At 42.2% G+C, this 24,671-nt stretch overlaps 3 protein-coding genes across 3 annotated transcripts; all 3 read right to left on the bottom strand.

The window, feature by feature from the left end:
* Positions 1 to 262: 262 nt before the first annotated feature.
* LOC101754313 (putative receptor-like protein kinase At4g00960) lies at positions 263 to 11,548 on the bottom strand. Its single transcript, XM_004982704.2, has 8 exons — positions 10,953 to 11,548; positions 10,546 to 10,873; positions 2,896 to 3,117; positions 2,571 to 2,701; positions 1,801 to 2,011; positions 959 to 1,196; positions 724 to 874; positions 263 to 629 (listed from the first exon to the last, which is right to left on the bottom strand). The coding sequence occupies exons 1-8, from the start codon at positions 11,295 to 11,297 to the stop codon at positions 297 to 299; spliced, it is 1,959 nt and encodes a 652-aa protein (XP_004982761.1). The 5' UTR covers positions 11,298 to 11,548; the 3' UTR covers positions 263 to 296.
* On the bottom strand, positions 11,463 to 12,131 carry LOC106804514. The gene is made up of 2 exons (XM_014805795.1): positions 11,844 to 12,131; positions 11,463 to 11,516 (listed from the first exon to the last, which is right to left on the bottom strand). The coding sequence occupies exons 1-2, from the start codon at positions 12,129 to 12,131 to the stop codon at positions 11,463 to 11,465; spliced, it is 342 nt and encodes a 113-aa protein (XP_014661281.1).
* A 2,395-nt stretch (positions 12,132 to 14,526) lies between these two features.
* Positions 14,527 to 24,353, bottom strand: LOC101753913 (protein TIC110, chloroplastic). The gene is made up of 15 exons (XM_004982703.4): positions 23,748 to 24,353; positions 23,155 to 23,214; positions 20,972 to 21,095; positions 20,773 to 20,841; positions 20,589 to 20,687; positions 19,698 to 19,764; positions 19,437 to 19,501; positions 19,033 to 19,121; positions 18,187 to 18,311; positions 18,004 to 18,104; positions 17,616 to 17,829; positions 16,492 to 16,646; positions 16,277 to 16,399; positions 15,153 to 16,130; positions 14,527 to 15,070 (listed from the first exon to the last, which is right to left on the bottom strand). The coding sequence occupies exons 1-15, from the start codon at positions 24,254 to 24,256 to the stop codon at positions 14,816 to 14,818; spliced, it is 3,033 nt and encodes a 1,010-aa protein (XP_004982760.1). The 5' UTR covers positions 24,257 to 24,353; the 3' UTR covers positions 14,527 to 14,815.
* Positions 24,354 to 24,671: the final 318 nt, after the last annotated feature.

Below are 24,671 nucleotides of genomic sequence, written 5' to 3'. Positions count from 1 at the left end.
ATCATATTGAGTTGTATGCACCAACCAATTTAACTGAAAATGGTAGGTTGATGAGGGAATGTGGACAGATCACTCAATAACGAAATCATGTTTATTTTTTCGATGCTTTTGCTCCTATGAAAGTCAACTCTTGACATGAATAGCCTAACTTTGACTTTGTTTCTTCTAGAAAACTTGAATATTTTCTTCCCTTATATTTCCTAAGATAAAAAGTAACTTTATGCAAGCTGTCGAGTTTACAAATGTGTTAAACCACATACACTTGACAACACTAACATTATGAATTAAAGTATGGTCTACCTTGGTTCAACTTCTGTGATGGTCACCTTGTTGCAGGACGAATTACATTTGTTTGGCCGTTTTGGTAGTTCATTTGCACCTCTAGGATGGGCATGGGTTGCATCGTCTAAACTAAAAAGAAACGCAGGCCTTAAAGGAGCAGGCAAGGTAGTAGACCTTCCCACAAGCATCAGTAGTACATCGGACATTCTGGGTCTATCGCTTGGATTCTCTTGAATACATAATAACCCAATATGTATAGCCTTGAGAACATCATTTTCAGCACAGTTATGGTTCAAGTATGGATCGACCACATCTGTTACTGTTCCGATAGTCCAATTTTCCCATACCTGGGCACCAAAAAAAGTTTAATAATTGATCACGAAGCTAGTTTTGAACAATTTTTCTTTAAGATGAAAGAAAGTATGCAAGTGAACGACTGACATAGCTTAAAAGATGTTCAGCCACCATTCCTTCTGATGAAGTAGTATTTCTCCTCCCTGCTACAATTTCCAGAACAATAACTCCAAAGCTGAAGACATCTGACTTGGTCGATATATGCCCAAGGACTGCATATTCTGGTGCCATATAACCGCTGTATGAATGTAAATTAGTTTCTTGTGAAACAAATGCCTCGACTGTAAATAAATTAAGTCTAAGTATGTCCACATGAACGTACTATGTTCCAGCGACTCTTCTTGTGACATCCTTTGTGTGGTCTCTCTCAAAAATCCTTGCCAAGCCAAAGTCACTAATCTTGGGGTTCATATCTTTTTCCAGTAAGATGTTGCCTGGCTTTAAATCTCTATGTATAACTTTAACTCGGGATTCATCGTGTAGATACACCATTCCTCGAGCAATACCACAAATGATCTTGTATCTCGTTTCCCAGACTAGTTTTTTGCGATTTTCTTCATCTGCATATATGTAACGGAGCAATCAGAGCATATTAACACATACAAAATCTTGGACGGACAAACCTGGGAAACGGAACACAAATTACCTTTTCGAACTCAGAAATATTAATGCACATTTCTGGAAGTGTAAGCTGCTAAGATAACTTCTAGTTTCTACTTTGCAAAATTTTAGATGAAAAAAAAACTCTTTATGAAAAACTTCAATCACTATTTTCCGCACATATCCTGAACGCTATGGTAGAGCACAATATTATGTGCTAATACAAATTGTTAGTCCCAGCAAATGAATAGTTTACATGAATATGGAATGATGGCATAATATTATGGGTATTTTGCTGAATCGTTAATGTTCCGTATACATTTTCTGTTTCCTTTTCCATCCATATTTCTGCAAATAAATTGAGAACTAACATGCATCTTATAGGATTGCACATATTGTTTCTATGTACATTCACGTCTTGATATGTTTTTGTCTTATTATAACTTGTAACCATGTTTTGCCTTAGAACCAAGTACTTCTGAGATAATTCTTCGATGTTGGTTTACTTTTGAGAGGGAGGGAGGGAGGGAGGGAGGGAGGGAGAGAGAGATGCGAAGTTATTACCAAAAATAAAGGCATCAAGACTTTTGTTTGGAATGTATTCATACACGAGCAACTTCTCTTCTTCATGCAGGCAAGCCCCTATCAACTTCACAAGATTGCGGTGTTGGAGCTTGGCTACTAATAGCAACTCATTTTTCAGCTCACGTATTCCTTGCTTTGATTCTTTGGACAATCTTTTTACTGCTATTTCCAGTCCATCAGGTAGCAAACCCTGATGAAACAAAACAAACTTGAGCGATTGTGCAATACAATTGTTATTCCGAAATGTAATCGTAACTGATGCTTGCACTTTTAGAAGATGTGTTCCATTCTTGGTTTTAATTTGCTGTATACCTGGATTCATGATTTCACCTGTCAAAAGTGAGTCGCGTATAGTTGTTCACGAAATGCTTGCATCTGTACTACTTGAGAGTAGATTTTCTCCCTTTTTTCTTGTTGAGAACGTGAGTGCTAGTAAGATTTTCCAACTGCAATTTTGAGTGTTATTTCCATTGAGTTTCTTTTACTCCCTGATATATTTTTTATGCTTCCTCAGCACGTCTTTGTAAGAGGAGAATGACACTCCAGCCATTCTCAAATAGATGACAGTATTCTATGTGTGTGTCCGCCAAAGCACGACCTTGGCTATCAATTTTTGTCAGCAAAATGTGCTAGTACAAGTTATATGTAAAAGCATACACGTAAGAAAGTAAGAGAACTATGTTCAGAGTTGAATTGCACGTATTCTAAAGTATAATTCAAGAATCAATAATTTTCATTTGCTGATCTACCTTATAGACTTGTCCGAAACCTCCTTCTCCTAGTTTGTTTACTTCATCAAAATTATCTGTTGCTGCTCTTATCACCACCGCGTCCAGCAGCAATGCCTGAATTTCTTCAATATCCTCTGAGTAAGCAGCGCCTATGCACAAAAAGGTTAAGTTTTTACTGTTGAAGTACATTGTCGATATGATATTGTGGATCAACATGCAATTAGGTCACTATATTAAAACTTTTCTGAATAGACATTATTATTACAAATTACGATTGATGGTGTTCAAGCAGTAATTAACTAGGATAACCATAGAGAATTTGTGAGCATTCAATTGTACTTACATGAAAGGGTTTGCTGCCTTGATCTCGTTGTTCTCCTCAATGCACAAGTAACAATAGCTGAGATTAAACATAGTGTAATCCCCACGGGTATGGCGATTGATAGTATTATTAAATAGCTGTTGTTATGGCGTGGGGTAGTACCACCTGGAACACTGCCACTCGGTTTGCTATTGTTCTGGCTTGGCGTAGTGTCATCAGGGACGAGATTGTCATCACCAACAGCTGTTTCATACATGAATTAATTTTTTTTAGAGAACGTGGAAAGGGAACTAATAGAAAAGGTTCTACATTCATTAGTAGTGAGAGTAATAAACCCCACGGGTATGACTAATTTATGGGTAAATCAAATGGAGCTCATATGTGTGCAAACAAATAATTGGTCCTATGAAAATTGCATATGAGAAGAATTGACAAGTAAAAGTGAAAGTGGCTTGGTATAATGGCTACTGTATGACCTTCCAATGAAAGTTTGCTTGTGTTGAACAAGGTGATATTGAAATTTCATAAGTGTTGATTAAAAAAGAAGACAGGATCGACACAATGAAATGGTTTTGAATGTGAACATATATTGTGATGCTAAATATTATGTGACTCAAGTTACGGATGAAGGTTTGGCAATGGCTTGGCTATGCAAAAGAGAAGGGCTAGCATGAGGCTTAGCATCAAGGAATTAATCACCGGAGAAGAAGAAAGCATCAGCTCAATCCGAGGAATCTAATGCTATGAGCAGTTTCATAATGGGAGGCATTAATCATTCTTGGCAAATGAAGAGTGGTGGTGACTTGTGTACGCATTGAATCGGTTCAAGTCGCTAGCTCAAAGTTGAATTGCTCAGAATATGGTTGCAATCCTGATGAAATGATATCGAAGATGTATAGCATGGTTGAAGTGATGACAAGCTCAAGTGTTTAACTTGTGATTTTTCTTAACCTTGAGTATAGTATGTCGTAAAGGAAGAGGGATACAACATGTGGATCATATAGTCTCAGTGATCAAGTATCATATGTGAGTTGATGAGTGGCATGCTCACAAATCCCTCTAATGGTAATTGTCATGAATTTTCTTGGGATCGACGTCACTTAGATCATTAGATGCACTACAAGAAATGATATTTTCCCAACCATCATTTCTAAATGGCCGAAGGTGATTAAGGCTTACAAAGCAGTACCGACCAAGAATTTTCTATATCAAATTCTATATAGCAAGTGATCTATATCATCACAAAAAGTGTTGTGCTGGATAATCTGTGGACCTATAGTGAAAAATGGATTACCACTAATGTGCCCTGATCCTTACGTGGATCGAGAGAGGGTGATATATTCACGTAAGTGCTCCAACAAGAACTAATGAAAAGTGATGACTATTCGATATCTCGGGGGAAAGCTTATCTTTCTACACTTACATTCTGCAATTTACTTACCCAAAATTGCCATATTACTATAGGCCGGGTTGGAACTAGGGTTACAAGAACTTTTGTGTGCTAGAATAGACACACTTCTTGTTAGATATATGAGCTTGGCCCATATAAATGATAATTCTGAATAAATCTCAAAGGTCCACTAGCGTAATAGGGGTACATCATCTATTAGTCCCATATTGCTAATAGATGAGGGTGTTGGGGGTTTTCCTCCCTATATATATGGACCACCTCCCTCATGGAATAGATGCAATATAGACTACTATACGGAAGGTCCCAAGTTAGGGTATCCTAAGGTGGTCTGTACGAGGTAGGTTTTTGTCTCTTCTCGCTATTGCGCCGCCACCGTAATCTACTCCATCCCGAGCGTCGGCGTGCACCGGCGAACGGGAGAGCAGGTCTCCGAAATCTCTTGCTCTTGTGATCCTGCACCGGGAGAGGGCAAATAAGGTTTTTGGGAAGCGCTCGGCGTGACTGCTCAAGGTCTTCACCACGGCTCGTCTTCCATCCCAGTCTGGCGTTGCGGCGGCTCGTCGTCTTCAACCTCGTCTGCTGCGCTCCATCTGCAACACCATCGTCGTTCCGTTGGCACCGCTTCCCATCACGGCTGCGCCCGCTCAGTACGTATGCTGTGATTTGATCTATAATTTCAGCATGTTTTATGAGAACATGATGTCGTTCTTGCTATTGCATAGTATGTTAGAGTCTTGCATGCTAGGTTTAATTCTTTTTATGAGAAATATAGTTCGGAATTTAATCATACAATTGCCTAATTTTCCAACAATCCAAAAACCTTATTATAGGCAATATGTTGATTCGGGTATGGCTGGTTTTGCTGAGTCACTAAGGCTGGAAAAATTTACCGGTGTGAACTTTAAGAGATGGAAATCTAAGGTTCACCTATGGTTTAATGCTATGAACATTTGGGACACGAGGCTTGGCAAACCTGAAGGCGAACTTACTGCTGAAGCGCAGAAAAAGTTCGATGATGCAAATAACCTTTTCGTGGGATGTATCATCAGCAACATATTTGACCGGCTGGTCGATGTCTACATAGACATGACAGATACGAAGGTGCTGTGGGATGCTCTGGTTGCAAGGTATGATGCAGCAGATGCAAGTAGTGAACTATACCTCATGGAGAGTTTCCATGACTACAGGATGGTGAACAACCGTTCTGCGGTGGAACAGGCTCATGAGGTGCAGTGCCTTGTGAAGGATCTTGAGCTCCTCAAGTGTCAATTACCTGACAAGTTTGTGGCTGGTTGCATAATCGCAAAGTTGCCTTCTTATGGAGGAACTTCGCCACTTCTTTGAAACATAGGAGACAGGAGATATCAGTTGAAAATCTGGTAGCATCTCTTGATGTTGAGGAGAAAGCTCGGAAGAAGGACACAGTTGATATAAGAGACCAAGGTCAGTCTACCGCCAACATGGTCCAGAAATTCCCACGTGGCAAGAACAAAGGAAAGAACAAAGTCGTCAAGACTACTACCTTCAAGAAGAAGAAAAATAAGGCTGAGATGAGTTGCTTTACTTGTGGTGAGCTTGGACACTTCTCTAAGGATTGTCCAGAGCGTGCAGACCGCAAGGGCAGAAAGGCAAATGGGCCCAAGGATGTCAACATGGTGATCATAGGCAACACTGGAAACGGGTACGGTAATTTACCTATTGTTCTTTCAGTTTTTCATTCCACTAGTTGGTGGCTTGATACGGGTGCCAGTGTTCATGTGTGTGCTGACATCTCCATGTTTTCTTCTTATCAGGTCGCCCGGGGTTCCTCTGTGCTGATGGGGAATGGGTCACATGCTGTTGTTCATGGTGTTGGTACGGTAGATCTGAAGTTTACTTCGGGAAAGATTGTGCAGCTAAGGAACGTGCAGCATGTCCCTACTATCAACAAGAATCTAGTGAGCGGGTCGGTCCTATGCAAGGACGGGTTTAAGGTAGTGCTAGAGTCCAATAAATTAGTCATGTCTAAACATGAACAATTCATTGGTAAAGGCTATGAGTGCGGAGGCTTGTTCCGCTTTTCCCTTGCAGATTTCTGTAATAAATCAGTGAACCATATTTGTGGCAACGTTAGTGATGGTGCGAGTACTTGGCATTCACGTTTGTGTCATATAAATTTTGGTTTAATGTCTCGGCTATCCAGCATGTGTTTAATTCTGAACTTCACCATTGCCAAAGGTTCCAAGTGCTAGAGTTGTGTGCAATCGAAACAACCTCGGAAGCCTCACAAGGCGGCTGAGGAGAGACACTCGTTACCTCTAGAACTCATACATTCTGATTTGTGCGAGATGAATGGTGTGTTGACAAAAGGTGGAAAGAGATATTTCATGACTTTTATTGATGATGCGACTAGATTTTGCTATGTTTATTTGTTGCAAACTAAGGATGAAGCATTAGACTACTTTAAAATTTATAAGGCTGAGGTTGAGAACCAACTTGAGAGAAAGATCAAGCGTCTAAGGTCTGATCATGGTGGCGAGTATTTTCCAAAAGCTTTTGATGAATTCTGTGAGGAACATGGCATTATTTATGAGAGGACGCATCCCTATTCGCCCAAGTCCAACGGGGTTGCTGAGAGGAAAAACTGCACACTGATTGACTTGGTTAATTCCATGTTAGATATTGTTGGTTTATCCAAGGCATGGTGGGGGGAGGCTCTATTGACTTCATGTCATGTCCTGAATAGAGTTCCGAACAAGAATAAAGATCAAACTCCATATGAGATGTGGATCGGGAGAAAACCATCACTTTCTTATTTGCGTACTTGGGGGTGTTTGGCGAAAGTCAATATATCCATTCCCAAGAAGCGCAAGTTAGGACCCAAGACAGTGGATTGTGTCTTTCTAGGATATGCTCAGAGGAGCATTGCTTATAGATTTTTAGTGGTTAAATCTGAGGTCCCTGATATGCATGTTGATACTATTATGGAATCTCGTGATGCAACATTTTTTGAGAATATATTTCCTCTTAAAGATATGCATAGCAACTCTAAACTTTCTACTAAAATAACTCCTGCACCTGTTGAGTCTTCTGAACAACCAAATGAGTTTGAGCATGAGGACGTCCTAGAGAAGGATGATAGTGAAGCTCCTAGAAGAAGCACGAGACAGTTGCAAAATCCTTTGGTGATGATTTCACTGTGTACCTTGTGGATGATACTCCCATGTCCATTGCTGAGGCATATGCATCTCCAAATGCAGACAATTGGAAACAAGCTGTCCAAAATGAGATGGATTCGATTCTTTCTAATGGAACGTGGAGCTCACTGAACAACCCTATGGTTGCAAACCAGTGGACTGTAAATGGGTGTTCAAGAAGAAGCTTAGGCCTGATAGTACTATTGATAAGTACAAGGCTAGGCTTGTAGCCAAAGGTTACGCACAAAAGGAAGGTGAAGACTTCTTCGATACATATTCACCTGTTGCTAGACTGATCTCTATTCGAGCACTACTCTCTCTGGCTGCCTCGTATAGTCTTATCATCCACCAGATGGGTGTAAAGACAGCTTTTCTAAATGGAGAGTTGGAAGAGGAGATCTATATGGATCAGCCTGATGGGTTTGTGGTGAAGGGTCAAGAAAGTAAGGTGTGTAAGTTGTTGAAGTCGTTGTATGGCCTGAAACAAGCACCTAAACAATGGTATGATAAGTTTGACAGAACTTTAACTTCTGCGGGCTTTGTTGTTAATGAGGCTGATAGATGCGTGTACTATCATCATGGTGGGGGTGAAGGAGTTATATTGTGCTTGTATGTGGATGACATACTGATCTTTGACACAAATATTGATGTGATCAATGAGGTCAAGTCTTTTCTATCACTAAATTTTGATATGAAAGATCTGGGAGAAGCTAATGTTATTCTGAACATCAAGCTGATTAAGGATGAGAATGGGATTACTCTTTCGCAGTCTCATTATGTTGAGAAGGTCTTGAACCATTTTGGTAGTCTCATTATGTTGAGAAGGTCTTGAACCATTTTGGTTACACAGACTGCTAGTCTTCTCCAACACTTTATGATCCCAGCATGATACTCAAAAAGAACAAGAAAACAACGAAAGACCAACTGAGATACTCTCAGATTATCGGTTCACTCATGTACTTAGCTAGCGCAACGAGACCCGACATATCCTTTGCTGTAAGCAAATTGAGCAGGTTCATGTCAAACCCGGGCATTGATCATTGGCATGCACTTGAAAGGGTTATGCGCTACTTGGTGGGTATAATGAGCTATGGGATTCACTATTCTGGGCACCCTGCTATGCTTGAGGGATATAGTGATTCGAACTGGTTATCGAACGTTGATGAACTATATACCACGAGTGGGTATGTGTTTACCCTTGGAGGTGGTGCGATATCATGGAGGTCTTGCAAACAGACCATTTTGACAAAGTCAACCATGGAAGCAAAACTTACTGCTTTGGAAACAGCCATTGTTGAGGCAGAGTGGCTGCGTGAACTCTTGATGGACTTGCCTGTGGTTGATAAACCAGTGCCGGCAATCCTTATCAACTGTGACAATCAAACGGTGATAGTTAAAGTGAACAGTGCTAAGGTTAATGCGAAGTCATCAAGACATATCAAGAGATGACTGAAGTCTGTCAGGAAATTGAGAAACTCCGGAGTAATAAGTGTGACTTATATTCAAATAGATAGAAACCTAGCAAATCCCTTTACAAAAGTGCTATCACGGAATGTGATAGAAGGTGCATCGAGGGTGATGGGTATGAGACTCGTTTGAGTTGCCATAGTAGTAACCCAACCTATGTGATCGGAGATCCCGTGAATTAGGATATGGGAAAAACAAGCTATCGGTTGACTAAGGAGAATAATTTTTAAACCCTCTCTATGAGAAGATGCAATACTCTCAAATGCTGCAAGGCATGTGTGTTGTAAGGCAGGATGGCAAAATGCCTTAATGTGTTTCTGTTGGCTTGGTTAAGCGAAGATGTTGTCCTACAGAGCATTCTTGAAAGAACACACCTATATGAGCTCGACTGTAAAACGTCGCAGTCTATGAGATTTGGGTGATTTCTAGTAAGCTCATGAAGAGACCAGGGAGTATGACTTATATGCTCCACCCGCGGGGTAGGCTACTGGCGGCCAGGTACTAGTTCCAACTTTGAGTGAAACTTGTCCGCCCCAAAACTTGTAATTCAAGGCTTAGTCCATTGTTCAAGTTGTGGATGAATGTAGCTTGAAGCTCTAGGCGAGAGTTCAACTTAACAGTCCTTGCTGAAACACTGGTATATCAAATAGTAGTGAGAAATATGCAAAACACCAAAATGGGTATTTGAGATCTGGTGGGGGATTGTTAGATATATGGGCTTGGCCCATATAAATGATAATTCTGAATAAATCTCAAAGGCCCATTAGCGTAAGAGGGGGTACACCATCTATTAGTCCCATATTGCTAATAGACGAGAGTGTTGGGGGTTTTCCTCCCTATATATATGGACCACCTCCCTCATGGAATAGATGCAATATATACTACTATACGGAAGGCCCCAAGTTAGGGTATGCCTAAGGTGGTCTGTACGAGCTAGGTTTTTATCTCTTCTCGCTATTGCGCCGCCACCGTAATCTACTCCATCCCGAGCGTCGGCGTGCACCGGCGAACGGGAGAGCAGGTCTCCGAAATCTCTTGCTCTTGTGATCCTGCACCGGGAGAGGGCAAATAAGGTTTTTGGGAAGCGCTCGGCGTGACTGCTCAAGGTCTTCACCACGGCTCGTCTTCCGTCCCAGTCTGACGTTGCGGCGGCTCGTTGTCTTCAGTGTCGTCTGCTGCGCTCCATCCGCAACACCGTCGTCGTTCCGTCAGCACCGCTTCCCATCACAGCTGCTCCCGCTCAGTACGTATGCTGTGATTTGATCTATAATTTCAGCATATTTTATGAGAACATGATGTCGTTCTTGTTGTTGCCTAGTATGTTAGAGTCTTGCATGCTAGGTTTAATTCTTTTTATGAAAAATATAGTTCCGAATTTAATGATACAATTGTCTAATTTTCCAAACTTCTTGCTAAGCACAACGGGTGAAATTTGGCTAAGCGATAGGACTTAATTTGTGCCAGAAATTTAGGAACCCAATTCACCAATTCCCCCTCTCTTGCCCATCTCGGTACTTTCGGGCATATTTCCTATAGAAATCAGTCTAGGGATGCCTTGATTTTTTTTTTTGCTTTAATGAAAAGCAAATAAAACAAGGGGGCTCCGTTGTTCCTTACTTGCTGCCTTGTAGTCCTGCCACAGCTGCTGCACGCTCTTCCCCAGGATCTGAGCGAAGAAATCGTCGGTGTAGCCATCCTTCATCTTGGCGTTGAGCTGCGCCACGAACCCCGGCTTGAGCGAGTCGCAGTAGTCCAGGAACCTCGCTGTCACGTCGTAGCCCTGATCCCACCTGCGTCCCTGCCCCGGGAGAACCCAGCTCCCCGGCGCGTAGCCCGCCTTCAGCTGGACGTAGTCGGCGATGCCCTCGATGAGGCCGCCGTTCGCCCGGCCCTGCCCGTTCCACTGCCACACGTGTGTCACCTCGTGGTACAGCACGCCGGTCACCTAGCACGGCACGGCATATGCACAGACATGTTCATTCAGAAACAGAGGCGCCTCAAGGTAGCTAGTGCGTCCTTATTACCTCCTTCTTGACGTCGCCGGAGTAGCCGCCGACGTACTTGGCGCTGAGGTGGATGCCGTTGGCGCTGGTGAAGGCCACGCCGTCGATGTCCTCGACGACGAGGGTGACCTTGTCGACGGGCTTGCGGTCGTCGGGGCTGGGCTGGTTGAAGGTGTTCCAGATGAAGGTGGACGCGTCGGAGAGGACCCGCTTGGCGTAGTCGAGGCCGACGGCCTGGTCGAACCGCTGGCCGCCGGGGGTGTTGGACGCCGAGTTCGTCGCGTCGAACGTGACGGCGGCGGCCGTCGTCGCGGCCGCGGCCAGGGCCAGGAGGGAAGCGACCGTGGCGACGTGAGGCTGCTTCATCTTGTGCTGGTGCTGCAAGCTCTTGTTGCTCCGATGATTCGCTTACTTGTGATTGGGTTTCTAATTTTCTATAGACTAGAGCGTCGCATGTAGAGAAGATGAAGTGGTGAGAAGTTTGCTTTCGTCAAATGGGCTTATTTGGACTTTTAATTTATTCCAGTTTGGTTATGTCTTCTGGAAATTTGGTGTGGAAGAAAGCGCGTAGATGTGTCCATTTTTCTGCCATAGGAGACGTTTCTCCACAAGCGTACACGCTTGGTTGTATCGTTGGGTTTTGAGTTTGCCGAAACGGGTCAATAATGAAGAACACTGATCGACATAGTGGCATGTGCATGTTTTCTCTGCATCTGGATAGAACGAACTATCTGATCGTAAGCATGCAATGCAACACACACCTGGTATCTCTGATTTTGCCCGTCCCACTGCCACACGCGCGTTGTCTCCTATAGCATGGCGCGGCATACCGAGATTTTGAATTAGAAAGCAGAGGCCATATTAGTAAGGGAATAGATAACAACACTATGTTGCAAGCTATGCGTTACTTACCTCAAACATGAGGTCGCCGGAGTAGCCGCCGACGTATTGGGCGCTAAGGTGGATGCCGTTGCCGCGGGTGAAAGCCACGCCGCCCGTGTCGTCGACCTCAACGACGAGGGTGACGGTGTCCACGGGCTTTCGGTCGGCGGGACTGGTCTGGTTTGAAGGTGCTCCAGATGAAGATGGACCCGTGGTGTTGGGCGCCGCGTTCGTAACTTCGAACGTGACGGTGCCGGACTTGGCAGACAGGAGGACGTACGATGGAACAGAACACCGCGGTAAGCCGGAGCATCTCATCTTGGGGCTTGGGCTGCTTGCTGTCCCCGTACCATGCTTTGGCAAGAACCATTTTTGGGCGCACAAAAATCTATTTATGGTAAGCGCCGCGAGTACTGCAGCTGCTGGGGAAAGGGTCGACTAGTCAATAGACATATACGCCGGCCGGAAACCAATCAGTCTTCTACCCTTGGCGTGTATGGAAGGGCAGGTTGAGTAGTGGGGACACTTAGTGTCCTGTTTGGTAAGGTTTATCGTGATTTCGGCTTCACCTATTTTGCGCAGAATGAGATACTGTAGTGTGAAACCGCTTTGTAATCTAGAGTTAAAACGAACTAGAAGCTGGCTGAAGCTACTATTTTTGACTTCACCGGTGAAGTTATTTTGGGAGGAACCCTCCTAAACAAGACCGTAAATATGTCACGTCTCGATGCATACATGTCTGCCCCATGACCAATATTACACCACTTGTCACATGGTTGGATGCTACACAAATGTCACAACAGTTGTCGTCTTTCCTTCGCTGCTTGTGGCATGCAAACAACCTTGATTTTTGTGATCGTCACATGGTTTCAAAGTTTTAAAACAAACATCACTCTGCTGCCATGAAAAATTTGCAATGCATCTTTCCGACATAAGCTATGATGCCACTTAGCTTGCCACATCATTTTTATAATTTTTAATTTATAAACTTAAATTTGTACATGAAGAAAAGAAAAGGATAATCTCCTCGAGGGATAGATTGCACCAATGAAAATAGTTTGGAGGAGTAAATAAAGTAAGAATTTTGTTCATGGGTCCATTACTACCCAAACTATCCACTTTAATTTTTATTTAAAAAAAGCTATTCACTTTATCCGCTTGAACTCTTGAACAAAATCTTCAACTATATTTTAATACCCTAAACAATCCACTTTTGTCTGCTTGACCTGCAGAATTTGGTGGCAAAAACTAGGTGACAGGGTGCCACCTAGATGCTAAGTAGGTGAATCAACCTGATTACAGGGAGATCTAATTGATATCCAAAATAGTTTAACGGTTGATGCAATTTACTCTTTTATCAAATATTGAGACCTGAATGGCAATAGGCCAACCATAACTAGGAAATTTTTTTAGAGGAAAAAAAGACCCCATAAATCACCCAGGTTATGAGATTTCACCACTAAGATATTTTGCAACTGGGCACCTCTTAATCCACTCTGGCGAAAAACCTCCTCAGCACTAGTATGCTTAGCTAAATTTTCGCCTGTTTTAGCCAATTTAGAGCCCCCAACAAGTCGTATTAGCCAAGCTAAGTTTGATCCGATGGTACAACTATTCATATTTATCATATTTTTACGAAGAAATTATGCATAACAATACAATTACAAAAAAGCACCTGCAGTTCAGGATTTTGTTTAATAAGCACCTGCAAGTCACTTTTTCCTTGCAAGAAGTTTTTATGTATTTTCATAACCCACTTGCCCTTTTACCAGAAGGAAACTGTTGTTTGGCTTCCAACTCCACGAATCCTCTTTACATCAAGAGGATATGCTAGAGATGCCCCGCGCATGAGAGATTATACCAAAACTTGTTCGAGTAGGAGAATCACAAAGTGCCCTAATGACACCTGAACTCAAGTAAAACGGATATGACTTATGCACCAAACTGTTAAAAATCCGTTAGTAAACTTATTAGGACAAGCCGCAAAGCTACACGACAAATATATTGCTTCGTCAACGGGCATAGGGGGTATTTGGAAACGCATACAACTTGCAGGTGTTAGATTGTAACAAGGTGACTTGTAACTGGATATTTGAAACCCCTCGTAGCTTGTAGGTGTGTTTTTTAACAATTGAATTGAATTGAGAGACCATCAAAACTACCGGACATTATTGTCTTCAACTCATAGAACGGTTGAAAGGGTTCGGTCAGGCTCATTCCAGTAGAAATCTTGTTTCACCATCTATGACTTTTGAAGCACCAAGTTGAATAGCTGCTCTAGCTCTATTTTGAGTGTAATCATACATCCATAGCAATTGCCAATTGGTTCCCGAGTGTAATCGTACGTCCATAGGAAAAGCTGCGTTTGGTGGCTTATGTGTATGTAATATATTGTATACCAAAGCAGAATAGATAGGATAGTATCCTCATTGGACTCAGATCCTAGGTTTAATAACATGCTACATTTCGCAAACAGATTGCTGATGATAATCAACAGAAGGCTCCTAAGTGCCCTTGGCATTCCAGGTGGGTTAACAACAAAATCGGGTACTTCCTCCGTTCCAAACTGTAGGTCATTTTAGCTTAAAAAATTTAGATCGTTTTAGCTTTTTAAGATTCATAGATATTATTATGCATTTAAACATACACTACATCTAGATGCATAATAATACCTATACATCTAGATACATAATAATACCTATAAACCTAGAAAAGCCAAAAACAACCTATGATAGAGTACTAATTGAGGGTTGCAGTCATAGCTGTGAGGGTGATACATGTTGAACAAAAGGGGGGGAACATTAAACAAAAAGACGCTTTCAGTGTGGTCTGGAAGAATGCAACAGCAGAAGAAGAGTGTCACCAAATTTGGTGTCAGAGACTTGTCTATACAAATAGTTATGCTTGTCAGGATGACGCGTCACTTTCCTTTTCCAAAAACATGTATGCGCCTGGCTACAATAGCAACTCTGCTGGCTACCCTAACAAAATTGCGCCCCTTCCTAGAACGCCAACTCCTCTTTCTCGTCAGCTGCAGCAATCGGCAGCGTTCCCTCGGAGGCCGTGTCCCGGATCTTGTTAGCCGTCTCGTTACTTATGCCGAGCAGGTACTGCAACCTTGATAGCTTCTCTGGCTTCGGGGTGCCCTTCAGGTAGATGGCATACAGGTCATCTAGCTCTCCCGGTGTGGGCCATGACAGAGGTTGTGGTGCAGGGACAGCGGCATCGCACGCGAGCAAGTCATTCAGAGAAGAAAGCTGCACGGGGAAATTCCCTCATTAGATAAGTTTCCAGGGAATCAAATTTTCAAGGAGCAAATAAAGGGCATTTGGTACATACCACATCATCTCTCTTCTTCTGCCGAAGCAAGGCAATAGCCTGAACAAGGGAGTTCTCCAACCTAACCTTTGCAATATCCTGAACAATTGACTTGGCCTTCTCAGCACTTATGATGAGATCAGCTGGGATCTTTACGTACACTTCCTCTTCATCAAAATCTCCTGTGCCTGATGAAAAGATCTCCTCAACAGTTTTCCTGTAAATGCTTTCCCGTAGTGGTTCCGCAATCAAACTATCCAGTTGGAAGTTAGCATCTTTCAATCCTCTGACCTGCTGTATACCGATCTGACCCCGAGCAACAGAAGCTTCTATTGCAGATGACAACTTTGTTGTTGTGATACCCTTAATGATTTTCTGTGCATTTTCAGTAGGCAAACCAAACTGCTTTTGAATCTTTGCAAGCTGTTCAGCCTTGGCCTCTGTTAACTTCCCATCAGCAAGAATTACTTCTGCCTGTTGCACAAAAGCTTTTTCTGTGAACTTAATGTGAACATCTTGTGCTTCTTTGCGAGTTAAACCAAGTATGTCACCCAACTGCTTTAGCATTAAAAACTCTGAATTGTCTTTCTTCGTGGAGATTGCTGTTCCAAATGATACGTTCGTCGTCTCCCCACTGATGCAGAACTTCAAGTATGTCTCATACAGCTCAGTCCTGTCTCTCAACGGAATGTCATCCTTGAGGGTTATCTCTTTCTGGATTGACTTTCTCAGCTTTTCCTTAAGCTCTTTATCAGGTCTAGTCTTTCTCAATGTATCCAATGATTCCCATTCGTATTCATCATCCTCTCCCTCAGATTCCGAGGCCGCGCTTGATGCTTCAGTTTCAGCAGTAGAAGACAGCTCTCCTTTAATGTCAGCTAAAAGCTCACTAACAACAACTGTGTTGAAGGAAATTAGCTTCTTCAGCTCTTTTGCAGTTTCAATGGGGTTATCAGCTTCTTTTGCTCTCTGAATGTAGCTCAGGAACAACTTACGTACCTGATCATTTGAATGTGACTACTTAGAATAGTGAGCAGAATTTTATAAGGAATATAATAGAAGAATATAAATAGTTTATCAGAGAAGATCACGAGAAAATAAGCCATTATACAATAATTTATCATTTTTAAAGGAAAAATACATACCGCTTTACTAAAGATCACCATGGCAGCCTCCTTTTTCAAGTTTAGACTTTGTGCTGCCTTCCTAACAGCCTCTCGTCTATCAGCATCATATCCATCAACGGATGCAATGGCTTCCTTGACAACCTGTAATGTCCAAACAAATGTAAGAACACTAACATAGAACAAGCCATCAATTTTGCTACAAGATATGGAACAAAAGCCAAATCTAGTATCACCTTTTCGAACAATTGGCCACAGATCTCAGTATGAGCAGCATCCACAGTTTCTTGAGGGATGCAGAGACGCACTTGGAATGCCATCAGAGCTTCCACTTCCTCCTTGCTCAGCTCACCGTCAGCTACAAACTGCTGAAGCTTCTGTCTGTAAATTTCTGAAGTTCAAAGTGGAATTAATACACAGCGATATCTGAATATAAAGTGAATAATGGCAAGGCCAGAATTCTTTTGAATTAAAGGTGTGAGGTCATAACTCGGAGTGGCTTAGTTTGCATGGTGTTTATACAGGTATACAAACAATTTACAATACATTAGTGCTATCAAAACAGATGAGAGGCTTCTTTAGTTCAAAACATATTCAGCATGTGTTTTGCTAGTAATTCATCCCTGATCGTAAGCGATACTCTCCAGGCAAACCAAACACACATGTACCTTTCCCAAAAAAAATATACTCCCTCCATTCCAGAATATAGATGCTTTTAAGTTTGTCCTAAGTCAAAACATTTTTAACTTTCACATGAATAGCACAAAAATCATAAAGACTGACAATGTAAAATTGATGTTAGCCAATTCATCATGAAACCAACTATCATAACATGTAACTTTATCTATTTGAAACAAATTACTTTTATAGATATTGTTGGTCAAGATAAAAATGTTAAGGACAAACCTAAAAGTAGCTACTCCCTCCATCCCAAATTACAATTCGTTTTGGCTTTTCTAGATACATAGCTTTTGCTATGAATCTAGATAATAACAATGAAGTAGCATTGCCAATGCCATGGGTAGTCGGCTGGGCCTATTGGGCTGCCTAGGCATTGTGGTAGGCCGGATCCCTAAGGGTTACATTTAGTTAGAATAAGATTGGAGATTGCATCCTTAGGAGTCAAGTAAGCCTCGGGGCTCTCTATATAAAATCGACGCAAGCAAGAAGTAAACCAATCTATTACCCAAGTCTCCTATCCCAGCCATTGTGATGCAGCCACCACCTATCAGCGAGGTCGCGCTGCTTGGGTTTAGGGCCATTAAGATAGGTTCATAACACCATTGAGCAAAAACAATTATTCACCACATCAATGCTGTGAAATTAATGTTGCAAGAATGAAAAGGTGTCGAGATGGTACCTTCATGCATCTTGCTAGCAAGTTCAGGATCAAATTGCAACTTTTCACAGAGAATTTGGAGGAATGCTGCTTTGCTAGGGACTGAAGCCAATTCGGTATTAAACGCTTTAGCAAGTGTCCTTCTGTATATGTGAGCTTTGACATCAGACAAGATTCCTTCTGCTTCACGCTTCCCCAGTCCAAATACATTTCTCAGTTCATTCAAAGGAGCAAGCTGCATTTTTTTAAGCACAGAAAAACTTCTGTTGAGCCTTGAGATATCCCCCAATAATTCACATCGATATGATCACTAGGGTACCATCGCACCAGAACTAGAAGGGGATTATATCAATGTGTCCTTACACAAGCAGCATTAGTAAACTAGAAATGAAAATATATATGAAATCACCTTCTCATCATCAACAATTCCATCTGAAAGTACTTCTGTAGCATAGGCCTTGTAGAGTATCTTGAGATCATCAGCCCTCCTATCATGATCATACTCACCACCTATGCGTGCCAAACCCAAAAAAAAAACTTAAACAAGGCTCAGCTCACAAAAATCTGATTACAAAAAACTTCACCATTTTACCTAACGAAATAGGGCCAAGACCACGAGCAAATCGATCAGCCTGAGGGTGCTTGCTTAATATTGTAAGCAAACTATTAAATCTAATAACACTCTTCACCTCTTCCACAGCCTTAGTTAGACTATCCCTGTAATCACATGGTTCAGTAAGGTAAATCCACCAATGCTCTGAAATGGTACATTTTGAATCTGTAAGTTAATAAATTCAGAGGATTGACCACTCGTTTACAAGGATTCATACATTTGCTAATTACTGGTCAAACTCAAATGCCATGCAATTCTGTATCTATGATTCATGATCTTCTCATGTTCCATCAGAAGGATGATGCCTTGGCTGCTCCTAATAGTAGCTAAATACTCCTCTATTGGTAAAAGCGGATGTATATGTTGAAAAATAACCTTATTAACTTTTCTTGGCAACATTTCTACCTGATAGTTTATATGAGCGGTCTTCAAATTCATATCTTAAATAGAGATGTGATGAATGCTGTGCGATTGCCCATGATAGACAAGACAATCCTGGAACCAGGCATTCGTAACAACATGAAAGGGCCATGTATGGAAAAGATGGCACATAAGTACATGATGGATCATCTCTTGTTTTAAACAGGGGTTATAAAACGGATTCTTAATGATTGCTACTTAAAAAGTGCTTTTCCATAATAGATGCCCAAAATATCTACCATATTGCAAACCAATATATCAGGTTTTAGAAAAATGGTTATGCCCTTTCCTTCCAACCATAGGTTATTTAGCTAAGAATATCACTTAGGATTTCATGCACGACACCTAATGAAGTAATAATGGAATCTAGTAACTTGCTTTGCAATAGATAAATAGGTTCCATACGGGATACGAGACTTCATGATGTCTAAGGCTGATGAAATGTTTTCTTCAACTAGCTTCTTTGCATGCTCCCGGAACATCTCAGCAGCAATCTGCGAGAAATTTAAGAAATTCAGGACGTTACTCAGCAACAAAACATGCTTACATTGATTCAATTTGTCTTTGTCCCAGCACACTTAGACGAACACCTTCTAATCATAGTTAACGTGGATATAAAATAGTGACCTTCCCTGAACAAATAGTGACCTTTTTTGTTTTTGTCTAAACTGTTGACTGGTGCATATACATAGTTAGCGTGGATAACTGGATATAAATGGCTATGTGCTCTAAGTATTGATGAAGATTTAATCCCAAATGAAGTTAAAGCAAATAAGCAGCATTAGATATTAATTTAGAAAAAAGGTTACCTCATCAGAAAGTTTATATGCGAGTTGCGCTCTCCTTACATCAATGAGTGTGCCTATGTCAAGACCTAAAAAGAGAGTATTTTGAGTTCAGAATGTTCGCGAGATATAATTAGAGATTTTCAAGCAATGAATACAAAAACAGAAAATGCCATTGCTATCTTACAGTGTACTACTAATCTACTTGGCAAATCAAAATCTTAAGAACAGCATGGATTGAGAACTGTACTAATGCCTGAACAAAATTACGTGTTCCAGCAGTACCTCTCCCGATAGACTTGAGCTGCGACGAGTATAAATTCTTGGCATTTTCCCTCATAGCAATGTCAATCTGGAAACGAACATAATGTCAAACTAGACACAAAGAAAATAGAAGCCATCACCGGATCTATATACAACGGACAGGCAGTTCAAAATAGTGCTCTGAAATATGAACAAAAAGCATCCATCTAGTACAAAGTGGCAAACACCTGTATTCTCAAATTATCAATAGAAAGGTACTTCCCATCTGTATCCATGCTAGTCGAATACGATTTTGATGCTACTTAAAAAGGAATAGAATTTCTTTGTTGCATGCGCAACCTGTATTCCCCTGCAGAGTGGATTTTCAAATGCACATTTGTGTGGGTAACATCCATGCAATATGTTCATCATTTTTTTCCTTTTCTGGGTTGGGAGGGAGGTGGGGAATTTTAAATCGCATATCATAAAATGGGAAATGCCCATATGGCCCCACCAAATATACACTACCAATATATCTGTACATATTAAAATCAGCCACAAGACGTATTTTCTACCAAAATACCAAATGGCCTTACAAGTTATATTTTGTTCTTCCTAACAAACAATGATATTTGAGACCATGGCAAGTCAAAGAAAAAAATGCTCTTACTTGGACCGACCAATTAGTAACATTAACACTTTAGGAACATTCATCCAGACCCTCTGAAATATCTTGCATGAAGAGCAACGTAACACTATGCAAAGAGCAAGCTCATCATACTTCAAAAGATTTTTCACGACTACTGAAGTAATATTCAGAAATTGGATGAAACTAGACTTAAAAATTCAGAACAAATAACTTTCTCTAAGACATCAAAGCATAAAACTGAGAGAAGGTATGCAGAAGATAACAACTATTTTATAATAAAGTACCTGAGACTCAGTCACCCCGAAAAGACGTTTCCATGGAAGTAGGAACGCAGATTGATCTCCGAAGACAAGATTTGACACGTAAATTAACTTTTGAAATGCCTGCAAAGAATTTACATGGTTATAATCTGGGTCAACAGAAAGTTTTATAAGTATCTTATTGATGTATCAAAGCATAAACACTTACCCGCCTTTGTTCCATGTCAGCATCACGGTCACTTGTTTCTAGCCTCTCTCTGTATATGTGTCTACCAATCTAGTACACCAAGCAAAGTAAGAGGAAAAGGTATATTGGCATAAAACAGGAAAATGGAAAACGGAGGCGAAAGAATAAGAACATGAGACAGATGATAAGATATAAAAGGGTTTGGACCAGGAGGCAATACCTCCATGTGCATGTTAGCAGCATCCACATCATCAAGCCCAAGAGCTCTTTTAAATTTTGTAATAGCCTGAACCTCACTACCTTTGAGATCTTCATCTCCTGGAGGAAGTACTGAGTAAATATACCTGCATAAAAGCACAGCCAAGACAAGGATGAGCAAATAACTGATGTTCAGAAGATTCAGACCTCTTGAGGAATAAATTGCCGATACGTGAGTAACTAAGTATTATATAGTGTGCTTGTTTTTTTGTAATACTCTATAAAGGACGAGTTCAGGTGCATCCATAGCAACTTAGCAAGATTGTTGATTTCCATCCATGAAATCGGAAGGCTGCAATTCAAAGTTGGAGCCCCCACCCCCAATGCAAAAATACAAACACCATTAGCCACACCACCAAATGAGCTTAGTATTTACTTGTGTTGTGGAAGTTAGCTCTGTTCACGGTAGGAATTTACGAGGAAAATGTTGGATTGATGGTTACAATGCAACAGGTCAAGGCACGACAGCAGTTCAGCAACAGCATTGCAAAACTGGAAAGCCAGGGCAACAAGCCAACAAGTACAGCAGCATCTGGCAGCTTATTATGCATGTATAGTCCACGTCCAGCAAGTTTTCTAGGAGGCTGGTTGGAAAATTGAGAGCAGAATAGACGTACTGCTAGTTGGTCAGAGAGCACGATTTGTAGCAAATAAGAGTATAGTGAGAATATGGAAGTTAAATCAAAGTTTAACAGTGCTGGGAAAGAACACAAAAACGTCCATTATAAAACGAGGTGCATTGAATATCAGTATCAGTAAAGTAAGATAGTACTCTATTTGCTTCGCTCGACCACTCTAGTTCCCTCATCTCAATGCATGGTATAGCCTCCCCTTCTAATACCTCTTTAATCCCTTTCAAGCCATGTTATAACCCTACGGGTGGCAGTTATCGCAAAATAAACCAGCGTCCAAATCAATTAGGCAGCTCGTTATCGCACATCTGTTTTCATAACTGAAATTTATTTAGTTGCATGAATCCCCTAATATAGATTAAAAGCATTCAGAGAATAATTGCTCCTTAATGTATAGTCAATAGCTAGAAGATTGTGGTTACTCCTTTTTCTTGTAAATGTTTGCAGCAACCTTCATGCCTCCAACTGGTCGAAGGATGGAGGGGGCAACACAAAGTAAACGTGAATAGCATAATGTCAGTTATACAACCAAATATTGCCATTTGAAACTATAAAGGTAACCAAGCCAAGCAGTGTCATCTAATAGTGTAGTTTTTTTAAGGTACAACCCTAATTCATTTGACAACCTGAAAGTTGTTTTTCCACAGACAAGCAGAAATTTAATCAAGTAAAACGATTGATTATATCTCAACTAAATATTCCATACCCAAAAATGTGTGCTGGGCACCATGCAAGGAAAAATCATTTGGTTTATCGTACAAAAAATACATATTTAGTTAAGCAATATCATTTAGACACTTTTAACTGGCATGGAATGGGAAGAAAATTTGAAGATAAAATGTAGGATTGCTTGCAAGTTGGGACAGACACAAACTTTTATATGGTGTAATCAGGTAACAAAACTGGCATCAATTAGAATATTGTCAGTCTACAGCAGAAGTTAACTTTCAACACCTATGGAAATCTACAAGTGACTGCTGGTTGCCAAAAGATGGAAGTTCAATCAAGGAACAAAGATTGATTTATAACAAAAATAATTTAAAAAAAACTACTCTTACCACCACACGGAAGTTTCATTTATGGGCATTGGGAAGTGTCAAATGTATTGTTAAATCTCCATCACTTGTGCCAACAAACTGTTGCTAAGTGTCCATATGGGCATGATATGAGTACATCAGTACATATGTCATTAAGCATATTTTCATAATAATGCATATCAGTGTATTGAAAATGTATTATAAAAAATATTGATTGCCAAAATGAATACAGGAGGGTATGATAGTTAAAACATAAAACTTTCTTATCGCTACCGGGGAAGGGAGACTAAATAATCCCCTCTGGAGGCAACATAGTAGTGATAATAACCAAGTGTTGCTCCAACCAATTCAGCACTTCTATCACAACAGAATTAATGCCATATACAATTATACTGTGCCTAGAAACAATACTTTATGCACGCCCATGTTCACAAGCATAGGTGCCAGCTGAAAAACAAGGACATTAAGAAGCTCACCTGGCATACAAGTCACATAGCTCTGCTTTAAAAGCTGCATCCTGTGTACTAACTCCATATCTGAAACAAAATTGCACATCATAAGAACATGGAGAAAGGAGTAAAAGCAGCATCAGTAATTAGCTTCCAAAACAACTAAAAAAACAACAGCAGCTGCTTATTCAGTTTACATTTCCAAAAGAAAATAATAGATTCCACGCATGGAAATTACATATAGCTTCTTTTAGCATAACAAATAACTAGCTAAGTCAAAATTTACCAGCATTCCAACAATAAATGGGACTACGGGAGCTTCAAAAGTAATTGCCCAAATAAACAGGCATGCCAGACTTAATGACAATTGGAGAGAGAGAGAGAGAAGTGCACACCACAATAGGAGGCTGAGCTCATCAAAAAGCTGGTATCTATCTGCGAATACTATCATTTATGTACATGAACAGAATGAAAACCTCAACTAAGGGGCACCCTACCAAATCAACCATTTAACATTAGGATAACATGGCTAAGCCCTATAATTTTAGTAGCACGGCAGTAGTACGAACCATCCGAGCAAACAAACCCAATGCTGCAACTGCAAACAAGACCCAACTCACTTCTTCGCGATGGCCTCCACCTCGCCGTTGTCCAGGTTGGTGGGGTCGTCGTGGCCGGCGACGTAGTTGTGGAGCCCGACGGCGGCGACCTCGGGCACCACGGAGTTCACCGCGGCCGCGCCCGCCACGCTGGCCGCGCCGAGCACCGCCGCCCCCGCCACCGCCACGGCGCGCGACCCGCCGCCCGCGCGCAGCCCGATGCCGTACCCGGCCGCGATGGCCGCCGCGGCGACCGCCAGCTCCGCCGCCGTCCGCGCGGCGGGCGGGAGCGCCTCCACCAGCGGTTGCACGCCCGTCAGCTCCTTCCGCCCGCCGAACACCTCCTCGCCGGGGGAGGACGCCTCGCCGGCGGCGGCCGCGCGGGGGCGGAGGCGGAGCCGCGCCGCGGCGGGCCTCCGCGGCGGGAAGCGGAGGAGCGGGAAGGGTTTAAGCGGCGAGAAGAGGAGCGGCGGGCAGGCGGCCCCCGCCGCCCGGGGCGAGGGCTTCGCGGAGGCGAGTGGGAGCTCCATGCTGGCACGAGAGGGATCCCTGCTGCCTCGCGTGGCGGGGGTGGGGGCGCGCGCCTTCTCCTCGGCGGCGGCGGGGCGGGGTGGGTGGGGTAGGATGGATGGGGAGGGAGGAAGGTGGCGGATGAGGGGGAAGAGGAGGAGGGGGCGCGGCGCGGGCGAGCCTGAGGAGGCAGCGGATAGCGTTGGGATGGGGTGGGTTTGGTGCGGCGGGGCGGAGGGGCCAAGGGTTTGCGTGCCGGTTGCGCGGGCGCGGACGGGCACCCTATTTCGGGCAGTCTCCCCGTGGTTCCGTGGTACACGGCCGTCTGCTCGCTTTGCTGGCTGCGGTCGCCCCGCACGGTTGGGCCGTTGGACTTGGATATTTGTGTTTGAGGAAATTGAGGGCATGCGCTTGGGTGTGACTTGGCTTCGGCCT

This window comes from Setaria italica, chromosome IX (genome assembly GCF_000263155.2).
Source record: "Setaria italica strain Yugu1 chromosome IX, Setaria_italica_v2.0, whole genome shotgun sequence".
Lineage (NCBI taxonomy): Eukaryota > Viridiplantae > Streptophyta > Magnoliopsida > Poales > Poaceae > Setaria > Setaria italica.
Note: the sequence above shows the minus strand (reverse complement) of the source record. Positions and strands in the feature narration are given on the sequence as shown.

What these genes read in the sequence shown, in the direction of transcription:
- LOC101754313 (XM_004982704.2), bottom strand. Translation starts at nt 11,297, where the DNA reads ATGAAGCAGCCTCACGTCGCCACGGTCGCTTCCCTCCTGGCCCTGGCC. An exon ending in GCAGGACTACAAGGCAGCAA is followed by an intron (nt 3,118 to 10,545) that starts GTAAGGAACAAC and finishes TGTATGAAACAG; the next exon opens with CTGTTGGTGATGACAATCTC. An exon ending in TCTTGATGCCTTTATTTTTG is followed by an intron (nt 1,197 to 1,800) that starts GTAATAACTTCG and finishes ACATATATGCAG; the next exon opens with ATGAAGAAAATCGCAAAAAA.
- LOC106804514 (XM_014805795.1), bottom strand. Translation starts at nt 12,131, where the DNA reads ATGAGATGCTCCGGCTTACCGCGGTGTTCTGTTCCATCGTACGTCCTC. An exon ending in CCGGCGACCTCATGTTTGAG is followed by an intron (nt 11,517 to 11,843) that starts GTAAGTAACGCA and finishes CTCCTATGGCAG; the next exon opens with AAAAATGGACACATCTACGC.
- LOC101753913 (XM_004982703.4), bottom strand. Translation starts at nt 24,256, where the DNA reads ATGGAGCTCCCACTCGCCTCCGCGAAGCCCTCGCCCCGGGCGGCGGGG. An exon ending in TCGGGGTGACTGAGTCTCAG is followed by an intron (nt 19,765 to 20,588) that starts GTACTTTATTAT and finishes GTTCGTTTCCAG; the next exon opens with ATTGACATTGCTATGAGGGA. An exon ending in ATCATGAAGTCTCGTATCCC is followed by an intron (nt 18,312 to 19,032) that starts GTATGGAACCTA and finishes ATGTGATTACAG; the next exon opens with GGATAGTCTAACTAAGGCTG.